The 14,077-nt window shown below is 35.3% G+C and overlaps 1 protein-coding gene across 6 annotated transcripts in view; it reads left to right on the top strand.

Moving 5' to 3' along the window:
* LOC121865498 (tumor protein p73-like) overlaps positions 1–12,710 on the top strand; it is a 63,364-nt gene extending 50,654 nt beyond the window's left edge. For 5 of the 6 annotated variants that reach the window (XM_042365011.1, XM_042365009.1, XM_042365010.1 and 2 more), the window contains one exon: positions 10,569–12,710. In XM_042365011.1, coding sequence (XP_042220945.1) covers positions 10,569–11,289 — 721 coding nt within the window. In that variant the 3' untranslated portion in view covers positions 11,290–12,710. Of the gene's footprint in view, positions 1–164; positions 625–10,568 lie in introns of those variants that run through there. The other variant, XM_042365014.1, reaches the window with a different exon arrangement.
* Positions 12,711–14,077: the final 1,367 nt, after the last annotated feature.

Genomic DNA, 14,077 nt, shown 5'->3' with positions numbered 1-14,077 from the left:
TGACACTGTGTGACCACCAACTGACCACAGCTTTTTTTGACAAATTAGTGACTGGCCATGATACCAGCATTAACTGGACAAAAATATTAGACACCGCCAACCAGCTTTAAAATATATTTTGATTGTCCTTTTCAATCCTGAGCTGTTGGTTGGTCTCTTTGCAGGTTGCTGGACGCTTAGGTTGGAGCCACCCTCAGTCACCATGTTTGTCCAGGGCCACTGTTGGATAGTGATGGGATTTGGTGGGATAATTTAAACCAAATTAATAATTTTATATATACAGTATGACACTTTATAAAGAAAAGAAAAAAGTATTTGAATAACAAGATATATTTTAAAATATATAGATTTTTTTTAGAAATGCAATTAGCCCAAAGATTAAATCAGATTAGATTAGATTAATTAAAATGTGGATACTGTATACTGTAAATATGCATTTAAGCTGTTGGCAGTACACTGTCATTTATAATCTCAAAAGGTGTCATCGCTTTTACATGAATTTTTATTATATGTATTTACCATCTAACTGAAAGCTTCTCACTCCAGACAATGCCAAACATCTTATCAAACTGTCTGTATTTTTTATATATAAGTGTACAAAAATCAATAAAAATAGTAACAGAACATCATTTTAATAAGCCTGATATAATTTTACAATGTAATAGAACTTCACAGAATAGATAAATTCTTCACTACACTGTAATTGATCAGTGCTAAATTACATTTCACTCTACAGAGATAAATAGATAATCCCTTCACTTTTAATATTTTCTCTCTTGTAATTTTTTCCTAATACTGGTGCAGGGTGGCCAGAATGAAGAGCAACACAGTCTTTCCCTTCATTTGTTCACAGTTACTTGCTCAAATTATTATTATTATTATTATTCTGTGCTTGTCAATATGAACTGGCATGTACAGTTGTGGACAAAATTCCCTGAACATTAGGAAATATCTGGCATCTACTTCGGGGTCATGTATATGATTGGATTATGTCTAATAATGCTGCTTTTCATCACCTGTTGGAACCATAAAAATGGATATAAACGAACATTCCTTACCCGGTAATACAAAGAATTCTGTCAGAATATGTTAAAATTACAATCCTACCTCGCCTAATGATCATCAAGTACTTGCATGTCAGATACTGCCAAGTGTCTGGGGAATTTTGTCTGCAACTATCTGAGTGCATGTGTCATAATGCTTCATAATATAAGTATTATACTGTATACAAGTATCTATTGGTGCCTAAATGTGAAAGCTGCTTTACTTGTTGATTTCTTTCTGCATGAACTAACTTTTTGTGTGACAAAAATGCTGATTGAATATACAGTATTTTGAGTTCAGCACTGTGTATCAATGTATGACTAATGATTAACAGTGGAAATTATGAATATCTTTAGGGTTAAAAAGCACAGACCGATAAAGTTAAAATCCTTATGCTCAGGAAATTGTCCATTAATAATTGTATTTCAGGAAAAGGTATGCTATAATATTAGCCATCTTATAATAGCCCTTGGAAGAGGCTCATTATTGAGGTAAAGTGATTTGCTGGAATGCAGATGTTTGCCTTAATGGTTATTTTCCCCAAAAATTTAAATCAATGACCATAAAATGGTCATTGCCCAACAGACACCTTTGCCCGAGCACTACCCCTGGACCTTAAAATGGATCTAGGCTCTTTGTACCTTTAACACATTTTTCACCCCATACATAATTTCACCATGTCATCTGTTATTATGAAAATAGCATCTATGAATATTACTCAGCATGTGGTACATTTGCTTAAATGTGTTCCTACACCCCCTGTGGTAACCTGTGTCTTCAACGGCTTCATAACAGTAGTAGTACAGTAGTATCACTATTTATGAATGAATGGGTATTTGAACCTTTGAACCAATGAAGATATTGAGTCAATTCAAGTGGCAGGGTGTAGAGCTCTTAAAGCTGGTTTTGCAGATACCAAAGTCATATTAATTGAAAAGATTATTTATAGTAAAAATTGCATTGTTTTTGATGGGTAGTGTTTGCAGTTTTATTAATATGCATTGTTGGAGTATAATTTTCATTACATGGAAGCAATAATGTATTTAGACCACACCAGAAAGTCAAAGGTCATTGTACTGTTTGCATAAAAGCAAACAATACTAGGTATTACCAGGAACCAAGCGCCAAAAAGTATAATAAAAAAAAACTAAACATGCTGGTACTTAAGTCTTAGTTATTATTATAAAAATTACAGTAAACAATGACTTGTATTACCAATATTAAATATTGGTAATACAAGTGAGGTAGTGGCTTCCTGTCTATTGTCGCTCGACATTATTGGAAGATGAAGGAATAATGCATGGAGAACAGAACGGCACTTCCCTCACTTAGTGCTGTAAGCCTCCTACTAACACACACCACCCACTCTCGCTCCCAGCCGCCTCCTCCCTCTGTTTTCCCCCTATTGGTGCGATAAGACTTGTCACTCAGACAGGAACATATCACGCTACGTGCCACCAGCCTTCACTCCCACCCTCCTCTCTGTTTTGTTTATTTTTCTCTCAATGGTCCTCTCTCCCATTAGCTAATAAACGGGAAAATAATGAGTCGCTATGAACGAGAGAGGGTACGACTGGGGGCCTCGGGTACTTGTCCCCATCTCCCCCTCAGTGTACCTCGAGGAGCAGATCACGTGCTGTAAAGACGCTTTTACCTACCTTCACTAATAAGGCTCTCAACCTTACAAATATTGCTCTACTGGGACAGTTTGATTTTCTGCAGATAGAAGAAAGGTTGGGGAGTACAGATAATACTATAACACAATTTTTTTTCTGGGGGAGGGGGGTGAGGATGGCTGTTGGCCCCATGTCTCACTTGGCGCCTCAAATATTATACAGTATACTGTAACATTGACATAACACTGTCTACCTCTAGTTTTTTTTTTATTGTTTGTACTTCTTGATATACTGTACAGGTTGCCAATCCCTTATCCGAAATCCTTGGGACCAGGTGCATTTCGTTTTTTGGAATTTTTCGGATTTCAGAATGGTTAGGTTTTTTGTTTTTTTGTTTTTTTTAAACAGGGATCAGCCCACCTGGGCACAGATCACTGACCCACATTGGGGCCTGGGGGCTAAAATATAATAATAATAATAATAATAATAATAATAATAATAATAATAATAATAAAAATAATTCATAGGTCTAGGTCATGTTTCTCACTTGATCTTTTTTTTCATTCTCGTATTTCTTTATTATTATTATTATTTCATTATTACAGATTTATTGTTATTATTATTATTATTATTATTATTATTATTTTTATTTTTGTGTATTTTTTATTAAAATTCTTATTTACTACAAATAATTATTATGATTACTGTATTATCATTATTATTATTATTATTACCTGTATTATTATAGTTATTATTACTATTACATTTTCACCCCCCAGGCCCCGATGTGGGTCAGTGAACTGTGCGCGGGTGGGCTAATACCCATTAAAAAAAAAAAAAAAATTGCTCCACAATTTTTTTTTTCGGTTTTTGGATAAAGGGTTGTCAACCTGTATTAGCATTTGTACTGTTTGGGTGTGAAAATACTCGAGTCATGCTAGACAAGTGTCAGTTGCTGCTGAGCAGTTTTTCACTTGGCAAAACAGGCTCAAAGCAATACTTCAAGAGCCATCACGGCTTCAGGTACACTGGGTTGGAACCTTAAGGTAGGTTCACACTCATTTTTAACTCCATAAATGCTTCCTGTTTTGAATCCTTGCATTTTTCCTGCTTCATTCTAGTCACCTGGACCTGTAAGCAGTTTTTTCAATTTATAATTATTTTATTAACAGGATAATTGTTACTGGTATTTCACACTTTTTTTCTTATGTTAGCATTTACCAGTTACTTTTTCAAATACATACAGGGAATTGTATACAGTATTGAGTGTTACCTGCTGTACATATAGTCCTCACAGATACCTGATGGTGTGTCTAAATGTGGTTGACAACATTCTTTGTACAATGGGTCCAGTTGATGCCATGCACTTCAGCTTGGCCATTCAGTTACAGTACTTATTTTTAAAATTTTGGTATTTGAACTTCATCACCTTTCAAAATTGAAACAAACTGTTCGTTTTAGGTAGTCACACCATTATCAATATATACAAACCAACTTTAAAGAAAATTTAAGTCCTGCTTATGTTATTGCTGATGATATATATCTTGTTTTTGTCAACCTGTCTTGGTATCCCAATCACTCCTCTAACCCCAACATACTGTCCACAGTTGCTCTGTAGAGGCTAAGGGATATTTTTTGTACAGTACAGTACTGTGTCTGTCAGCATGAACTGTGCCTAAGCTAATGTCCTCCAACTTGATTTCAAGATCAGTCCACCATTCTTGAATAAAATTTTAGTTGAATGTCATTGAGAATGAATCTATCAGACCACCTTTCCCCTGACTGCTTATATACTACAAGAATTAAGTGTGTAACTCCTTTGTGATATAATTTGTGACATATCCGGGATGATTGGTAGGAACTAATGGAGTTCTAGATGTGATGCAACCAAGATGGATTGTGTTTTGTCTTTATTGGTTTGTAAAGTGTGTTTACATTCTTCACTGACTTTCCCAATTCTGTATCAGTGTTTATGCATGGGTTGCTAGTCATAGTCCCAGGCCTGTGACCCATACTTTTTATGCACATACCTCAATCCACATGCTTGTGGCTTCTCTCTTTTTCCTCTTAAAAGAGGAAGAATATATTGCCAGGAGATGTAATATCGTAATATGAATGTGGTATGTGGTTCTGCATATTATATCTAGAAGCTCTTTGTGGAGAATTTCTGGGGAAGTGTTTTATGCTGAGGTTGAGCTCCAATGCCTCTTACCTTGAAGCAAGTCACTGTAACATAGAATCCTCAAATAGATGCTCTACCCAGGGATAAGATATTACATTTTGGGACTCATTGATGTGTCCTCTTGGATTTATTCTTTGTGAGTTGAATCTTTAGGCAGTTTTGTTTGTGATGAATGAGAAATAAAAATTTCCAGTCTTTGTTTCACTTATCATCAATGAAGAATATTAATGGATTAGACACCTTCTCCCAAGATTGGAGGTATATTTATTTTTTCCTTTGTCTAGAGCAGTGATTTTCAGCCTTTTTCACCTCACGACACAGTGAGTCAGGCACTAAAATGGTCGAGGCACACTATCAGTATTTAAGTATAGATTTGAGCATTTAAAAGAAACTGAATGATAAGAATGTGTTCATAATTAAAAAAAAACTAATAATTTATTAATTTTATTGCCAAAAGTATATTGTTGATCATGGTTTTCAAAATAATTTGAAAGTTTTGTGCATATTTGTTATTACTACACATTGAAACAAGATTTAATTGAAAAAGATGCCATTCATTTAAAAATAATATGAAACTTTCAGATCTAGATTGTATTCAAATACAAACATGAGTAAAAATAAAAGGCCTTTGCTTACATAAAAATAACAGTGGGAAACCTGTGATTGGTGTTATCTCATGATGTTCCTTGTCCGAGGTCGAATGGTTGACAGGCATGCCCTCAAGTCCTCCTCCAGTGTTTGAAGCTGCGACCTGTTCTTGCTTTTCATTGTGTTCATAGCAGAGAAGCCAGCTTCACACAGATACAATGTTGAGAAAGGAAGAAGTGCTTCAATTGCCTTCTTTGTAATGATGGGGTATTCCTCTCGAAGGGACAACCAGAATGAAGTCATATCTGTTGATAGGTGCTTCACTTTCAGTCCTCTGTCGCTTCTGATTTCCGTCAGCGCATCCTCTTCGGCAACATTTAATCCTGCTGACTCGCACGCACTTACCACAAACGGATCTCTCACCCAGTCCAAGGAAGATACATCAAGTGATGGGAAATACTTTTCAATGTTTTTACTCAGTAACGACAAACTATTTAAACTCCCGCGGCACACCTACGGATGCTTCGCGGCACATTGGTTGAAAATCTCTGGTCTAGAGTTTAGGTCATAAGAAGACACCTGGAAGACCTACATACAATACTGTATAATGCCTGGTTCCCACAAGTGAATAGTGATAGGAAGGGCATCCAGCCACAAAACTTACTTCAAATTTTCCTGATAGTAATTAGGATTTAAAGCATGGAAAATAGCCATAAAGTGGTGATAAGGATGATGATTATAATGGTGATAATGGGGCTCATCTAATCCTTTCCCAGTTAAATGATAGATGTGGGTGAGGATACACTGTTGTATCTTCATCTTCAGTTTCATAAATTTGATGTTTTGTATATAAGGCTTTTAGGTCATATAGTTTTTGTGGGTTGTGTTGTAGGTTTGTTTTAGATGTGATGATACACCTGGAGGTTTTTTGGTTGTGGAATGGGGACCTTTTGGATTCCCTGTTTTCTATGCAAATGAAGATCAAACTGCCAATTTTGGAAACAAATTGAGGCTGCAGTAGGCAAAATTAAAATTAAAGGCTTTTGGGGTTGATGAGCTTCCCCCTCAAATTATTAAAATAAATGGGCAGGAATTAAATAGAACTGTTAGAAAAGTCAATAGACAGGTATTTGCTTCTACCAAAAAGGCAAAAACCTTAGAGGGTCATGCTGCAATGTTTTATGACAATTAAATAGAATAAATATTAGAATAGACCGTGAGTTATCTGGAGATCAATATGAATTGAGAAAGGGAAGAGGTTCTTGGGAAGATTTGTGGTGTAAAACATTTTAAAGGAAAGGGCTCGAGAGGTTTAAAGAAATTCAATTGTGTGTTTTATGGATTTTGAGAAAAACATTTGATAGTGGCATTTTAATTAAAAATAAATCTTAAAAGAAGGATTATGATAGGGAACAAGGAACTTAAACAGGTTGAAAAATTTTTGTGTTTGGAAAACAGCATAAATTGTGATGGTAAATGTGGAAGATAAATTTAACTTGGGACATCTTGCAAGAGTAGCATATAAGAATCTTAGACCTGTTAAAAAGGGGCATTTGTTATTAAAGTGAAAAAACTAATGAAATCAAATGTATGATCAGGGCTATTGTATGGCTCTGAAACCTGGACACGAGGGAGGCAAGAGGCCTTTGACATGTAGTGCTACTGCTACAGGAAAAGTAAAAGATAAGTTATACCGATTGATAAATAAAGTGCAGTAGGACCCCTCTAGTGTGCCGATCATTATTTCCCAATACTGTACAATATAGTTCATGCCAATTACATATACAGGTAGGATCCAACCTATGTCATGTTCAACAAAATTTGCAATACAGTAGTTTACATTTTCCAACAAAATTTGAATGAGAAATATGATTAAATACTCAAAATGTTGGTAAAAAAACAAACAAACAAAGGAAATGATAAAATGACATTGAAAAATTGAAAATACTGTATGAAGAATTTTTATGGACAACTTCATCATTTGGTGCTTCTCTGACCAGTTGATGTAAACTGGTCACTCGGCATGGTAGGATAACTTGGCCATCCTATGTACCGGTAGGTTAATCTCGAAAGGTTTTTATCCATATCTTTAGTGTTCTTATTTTTACTTTTTATTTGTAAGGGTATTTGTTGGGACACATGAATCACTACCCAAATATTAATGTTCTGTAGATGCCACTAAAGTTCTCAGGTAGTGATGCTTGTAGAAACTTAACTATATATTGACCCTATAGAAACTTCCCTGGGGCCGCAGTGGCGAGGGAGTTAAGGGGACAGCTTGTTTGATGGCGAGTGCTCGTGGTCACTTGCGCACTTGGCAACCATTTTCTGCTTGCCTTCCGGGATGGCCAGTAATGGATATATTTACTGATCATAATACTTATTTCCTATAAATAATTAATTTAGTTTTATTTGCATTATTTTTCATAAAAAGTGCTCAGCGACACACACTCAGTCTGTCGCCAGCTATCTGGCTGTCTTTGTGTTTGGGAGATCAAGTAATGCATATAAATAATTATTGGAATAAAAATTCCACAAATAAAATTACATTTATAACATAATCATAACATTATTTTCCAGTATTACTACACTACTTTTAGCAATATTACTTTGATACAACATGATAAAATGGACAAACGACTGTCCATGGCAACAGGCTAATGTGAACTAACAGCACTGAGCCCACCCACACTACCCTGTGTGTGGTGTGACCACCAAATAGTCATGCTGGAAACTGATAACCCGAGCTGGGCATTCAAACAATGGCGTGAAAAGGTGCGCGTTCCGTAACGTCAACCGGGGCGTTGGGGTTAAATACTTTATTGTATACTGTACTCATTTCAGAGATAATACTGTATTTATTAAAATTTTCAATTCCATACTTTATTCCCTAAAATTTTATTTATTTATATTTATCTAGTTTTTCTGTCTTTATTCTTCAAAAAATTACAAAATCTGAATGCCATTCTTATGTTTGGATCTAGGGGCCTTCTGATGTCATTTGTGAAACATGTGACTATACAGTGCTGTAATTAAAACATTTAATATCCGTTATTAATAATTATGGTGATGATTTAACCAGTTGTGATGTATGAGTACAAACTTGCACTCCATGCAATTTCTACTGTACTTGCTTTGCACTCACCAATGCTCAACAAATACTGGAACCAAGTTGTATACTGCACCAGTTTTGGCCCCCACAACCAAACTACTATGACACATAAGTTTTCCTTACCATCTAGCAGCCAAAGGCCTCCTTCTCTGACTTACAAAACCTTCATGGCACCTATAAATCCTTGTATAGTGTGTATGCACCAGGTCCTTGGATGGTGAGTATATACAGCTGTACAGAGTATAGTGATTTATATGTACACTTCTGTATTTTATATCTGTGTACAATGTTTGTTTAATATGACTTTAAAGTCAGTGATACTTTTTATGTGCACACGTTGTTGATTTGTGTTTATGGTCTTTGGGTTCAAACTTTATAATTTATGTACCTGATGTTTTGGATTCACAGTCCCAAGGTCCATTGTACCCACTCTTTAGTTCACTAAATGGTTAGTGCCAAAGGTGTGCAAACTACAGAGGTTATAATGTAAGATTGGCAAGAGTTATAAGAGAAATGCTGAAAAATTATAAAACAAGAAGATAATTTGGCCATATAACTTGGGATGAAAGGATAATAGTACAGATATTAATGGGTAACTGAGAGTAGTAGGGCCAAGGAAAGACAAACTGATGTGAATTAACAAAATCAAAAGCTGGGTCCTTGGAGAGAGAGAAACTTTGAGGGATTGGTAAAGACAGCCCAAAAAATGTTTCATGTGGATGGCTTTAGTAGTTGCCTAGCCTCAGACATGAGGATGGCATCTTGATTTTATGATCTGATTTTGGTGGCTCTGGATATTGCTGGCTTTTTTCCTGAAGGTTCTAGGGCAACACTGAAGAACTGAAAGGTAAGGGAGAGTGTGGGCAATAATCGAACGAACCTTAAAAGAAAACAAAATCTAGAAATGGAATATTGATACTGGAATCCTGTTTCCTAGTAGAGCCTAGAGCCAGGTGTCTTGGTTCCACTTTCTCCTTCTTTGGGTTCGTGGATTAAGTCAGTTGGAACTTCAAAATTGTAGATTGACCTTAATATCAGAATTTTGGGCTGTAGCTTTGGTGCAGAGTGCTGATGGACAAATGTGACTCAAAGAAGAGCTCTTAGCATTTAGAAGGCAATAGTTGAACTTAGTTTTCGTCCTTTTAAGGAGGAGGAGTGATGAGGAGGAGGCAGCATCTTTAGCTATTTTCCACCAGTGTGGACTTGAGCTTGTTAATTTGTATGTACTGTATATTAAGAGTTGGTATGCAAAAGTAATACAGCTGATTTGTTTCAATTTTAAGGTGTATAAAGTACTGTAGCATTATCATGAATTGAGAATTGTATTTTCTTTCAGTATGGTAGACCACTGGTTGTTCTAATGCTTGGAATTTACCGGTTATAACCTTTGATACAATTTGATTACTGCATTGTTTGATGCAAAACTTATAGAAAATATAGAAAGTCCATAATATTAATGGTCTTGAGAGATCGACTAGAAGGGAATACTTGTACCTATAGTATACAGTACAGTACTCTAGGTACTCATATTACAAGACAATCCATCACAGTTTTAAGTGTCATTATAAATGGGCAGCAGTTTTATACATGTATATTGTATTATCAGGTTGGAGAGTAAATCATCACTGAAAATAAATAATGTATATTGTTGACAGTGTTATTCTGCTGTTACTTCTAATGATTACCAATCATAATTTTTCATATAAGGTATTGTACACTATGATAACTAGATTCTATTTATATTTCATATCCCAAAATTTGAATTTTATCTTATTGAAAGATAAAGCTAGTCACTATAACTACTATGAGGTAGACAGGTATTAAACAGCAAAGTTGAAAACCGCTTGTACAATATGTAAATAAGTGATGAAAAAATACATACAAACTGTAAATTATTTCTGGAACAGAGAGAGAGAGTTACTAATTGAAAAAGGTATTAGTAGGACATCTTTCAGTGTTGTCATGTACAGTACGGTAGAAAACAGTTTATGAATTAATACTAAATTTAGCTTTTTTTTTTTTGCAGATTTTCTACAAGACACATAAGTGGTGAAAACTTTAAAGAAAGATCTGATTGGAGATCTAGCACGGAAGAGATGGAAGTGAATACCTGGGACTCTGAAGCAGATTCCCCACACCAGGTGACATATGATGATAATCACACTGATTCATTTGGTGATATTCTAAATACAAGTCCATCGGCTCCATTACAATCACAATTTACAATACCTCCCAGAATGAAATTGATGGTTGTGGGAAGAGATAGAAATGGTGTGGAACATACTGGTGCTGTGAACACACAAAACAATGATATAAAAGCTTGGTCCCAGACTACAGAAGCTGTTGTGAGCAGTTCACAGTTATCTCCAGTAACAATATCTACATCATCTGAACTTCACAGTCAAGGTTTTGGTAAATTAAACTTGATTAACCATCCCAAAGTGACTCCAAAGAAACATGTGCCAGTTGTGCAAGTTTCCTCATATAAGCCCAGAGAGTTTCTGGTAAAGAGATCAGCTTCTGAATATAGATTTGGAAATATCAGACAGCCTGTTTCTTTGTCCAGAAGTTCTTCATTGACACACAAACAATATGCAAAAGATTATAGAAAGCCTGCACCAGTAAAACTTGAAACAGAATCATTAATATCACGAGAAGATCGTTTATCACACGGGAGTCCAGAAATGATTGCTGCTAATGTGCTGGTGGAAGGTTTTGCGAAGGAAAAAAATATGAGCAATAAGTAATGTGAAGTTAGGTTGAAATTCCATTGATGTTGACGATAAAAGTGAAAAACATTTTACATTATCACCTGGATATTGGTGTGTGTGCCAGGTTAAATTTATGACATTCATAGACTGATAGAATGTCAATATAAAGTCAGAAAAAAGACAAGCATAATACTTAATATTACTTTGAACTTCCATGGAACACAAACTACATGTGCAATATTGAAACATTTGTATTTTGACTATTTGTGAAAGTATCAGGAACCACGAAGTGAGACTGGTATCTACATGTACAATAGTGTATGAAGTTTTGAAAAATTATGAAATGGTTTAGTTTCTGTTCATGTACAAAATGTTCTTGTAAATTTGGAGTTCGATATGAATTTGAAAATATATTTTGTGACAAGTATTTTGTGTTAATATTTTCAATGGGATGAAACATTTCGTAGATATTAAGTCCATTTATTGTATAATGCCTCAAATGATGGCAGAGCTTGTTACCTTGCCCTAACTGGTCAAGCATATGATTCATAATTGGAAAAGAAGATTAAGTTCCTTACTCACACATAATAAATGAGTTCAATGTTGGATATGCTCACCAATGATGGAACAAGCTTTTGGTGGGCAAGTACTATATCCTGCCAGGGGAAAGTGGTAACCCACTAGCTGTTTAAATGATAAAAATTAAAAACAGAACCTGTTTGGCCACCCAGCATCAGCAGAAAGGATATGAATGAAAACAATATGTATACTGTACACTGAACCCTGTTCAGACCTAAGAGGATGGCTGGGAATTGAGAGTGCAGTACTGACAAATTTTTATGTAGAGGTTGGGTGAGATGGTTTGGGCATGTAGAGAGAATGGAGATCAATTGTGTCAAAGAGATGCATGGCCAGAGGTAGGCCAAGAATGACATGAGGAAAGGTTGTAAGAAATGCCACCAGTGTTACGGGAAGAGCAGAATGAGAGAGACTGCAATAGAATGCACAGCAATAGAATGCCAACAGTTAATCACAGCTAGCCCATGCAATCATGGAAAATGGCCATGAAATGTTGATGATAATGTCAGGGTGGTAACCCACAGAATAGAATAACTTATGGTATGTATATTAGGAAAATTTACCATATTTGCTGGAGGTGTTCATTGTTATGTTTTTCATACAAATGAATTCGATAAACTATGTTATGATACGCTTACTGTTTTGTAATTTTTGGCTGATATTTTGTTTACTGTACATATAATGTTGTCCCATGAATGTTTCAATATATTAAGATAATATAAGTAAACTTTACCCATTAGAAATTCCCACAAAAAGGATTGGGTTGAATTAATATTTTTATACATATTCATTACAACAATACTGTATCAACAGTATGTAAACTGACATCTGTACGTTAGTGCTAGTTGTTACTAATAATATCAACAGTGGTACAATCAGTTGTTGAGTTTGATTACTTTATTTTGATATTAAGTAAATGTACAGACCATAATTATATACAGTATATAGATATATACAGTGAACCCTCAAAGATTCAGACCTGGTAAATCTAGATTTTGGAAGATTCAGACAAAATTTGGGCATTCCGGGGTCTAAGAAGCCTCCCTAAGAAGTATTCCCAAAATAAAGCAGAGATCATCTTAGGCCCATGTAACTAAGATGTCAGCGCGCAGGACACAGGTGCCCGAATATTTTTGCATTTTTACATTAAAATTATTGGTCATTCTGAAATTTAGTAAACATATTGATAATATACAGTATAGTGCAGTGTTGATTTAAATAAAATAATCTTGAATTACAACAAGTAAACTTAAAATTTTATTGGTGAAATTACTGCATCAAGCATGGGTCCAAAGAAAGGTGATTTCTCCTCCATCCACACTTCCTTCTCTTCTCCCTTCTCCTCCTCCACTTCTAATTCCCATCATCATCATCAACCAGCAACATTCTACATACACACCTCAAAGTAAGTGTACTTTACTGCATTTTGTTTATACATACTTTGTATGTACTTTTCTGTGAGCTGGAACTAATTACCCAATATCCCATTGAAACAATGGATTCGGTTAACGAACGACTCTGTGGAACGAATTATGTTCATTAACCGAGGGACCACTGTATATATACATCTCCCCGACTTATGACCTACTCGACTTACGACCACCCGAACTCAGTCGTACCAAAATTTTGTCAAATTTCGTACTTTCGAGTCCCAACATCAGTACACAGACAAAATTTTCGTTTGTAATTCACTTAAAAATGGCTGGTAAGCTTGAAAGTGAGAGTTTTTGTGGTGCTGAGAAGAAAAAGAGACACCCATTTTAAATTTTTTATGTATTATTTAAGCATTTACGACTTACAAACTGGATTTGGGTCCCTAACCCCATCGTAAGTCGGGGAGGAGCTCTCTCTCTCTCTCTATATATATATATATATATATATATATATATATATATATATATATATATATATATATATATATACAGTCCCTCCACTTTCTGGCCCCGGTTAATGTAACCCACAGGGTACCTCGGAAAGTGAGAAACGCATAAAGTGAATAACATAACATATGGGATTAAATGAAATAGAGACCAGCTGACCCCCCAAACTCCACTTTTTCCAACACAATACCTATGTTCTAGTAAAAATAACATCTTAATTTTATGATGGTACATGCACACAATTAATACTTAAGAGAAATAGAGAAATACAGTCGCCAAGTTAATGTCCATTCAAATAATGGACTCAACTCCCTCCCCCTCTTCTCACACTACACTTGCTGGCTGTTCCCTCTCTGAGAAATTTT

The sequence above is a fragment of the Homarus americanus genome, unplaced genomic scaffold (assembly GCF_018991925.1).
Source record: "Homarus americanus isolate GMGI-L3 unplaced genomic scaffold, GMGI_Hamer_2.0 scaffold25483, whole genome shotgun sequence".
Classification (NCBI taxonomy): Eukaryota; Metazoa; Arthropoda; class Malacostraca; order Decapoda; family Nephropidae; genus Homarus; species Homarus americanus.
This window is presented reverse-complemented; position numbering and strand designations above follow the sequence as displayed.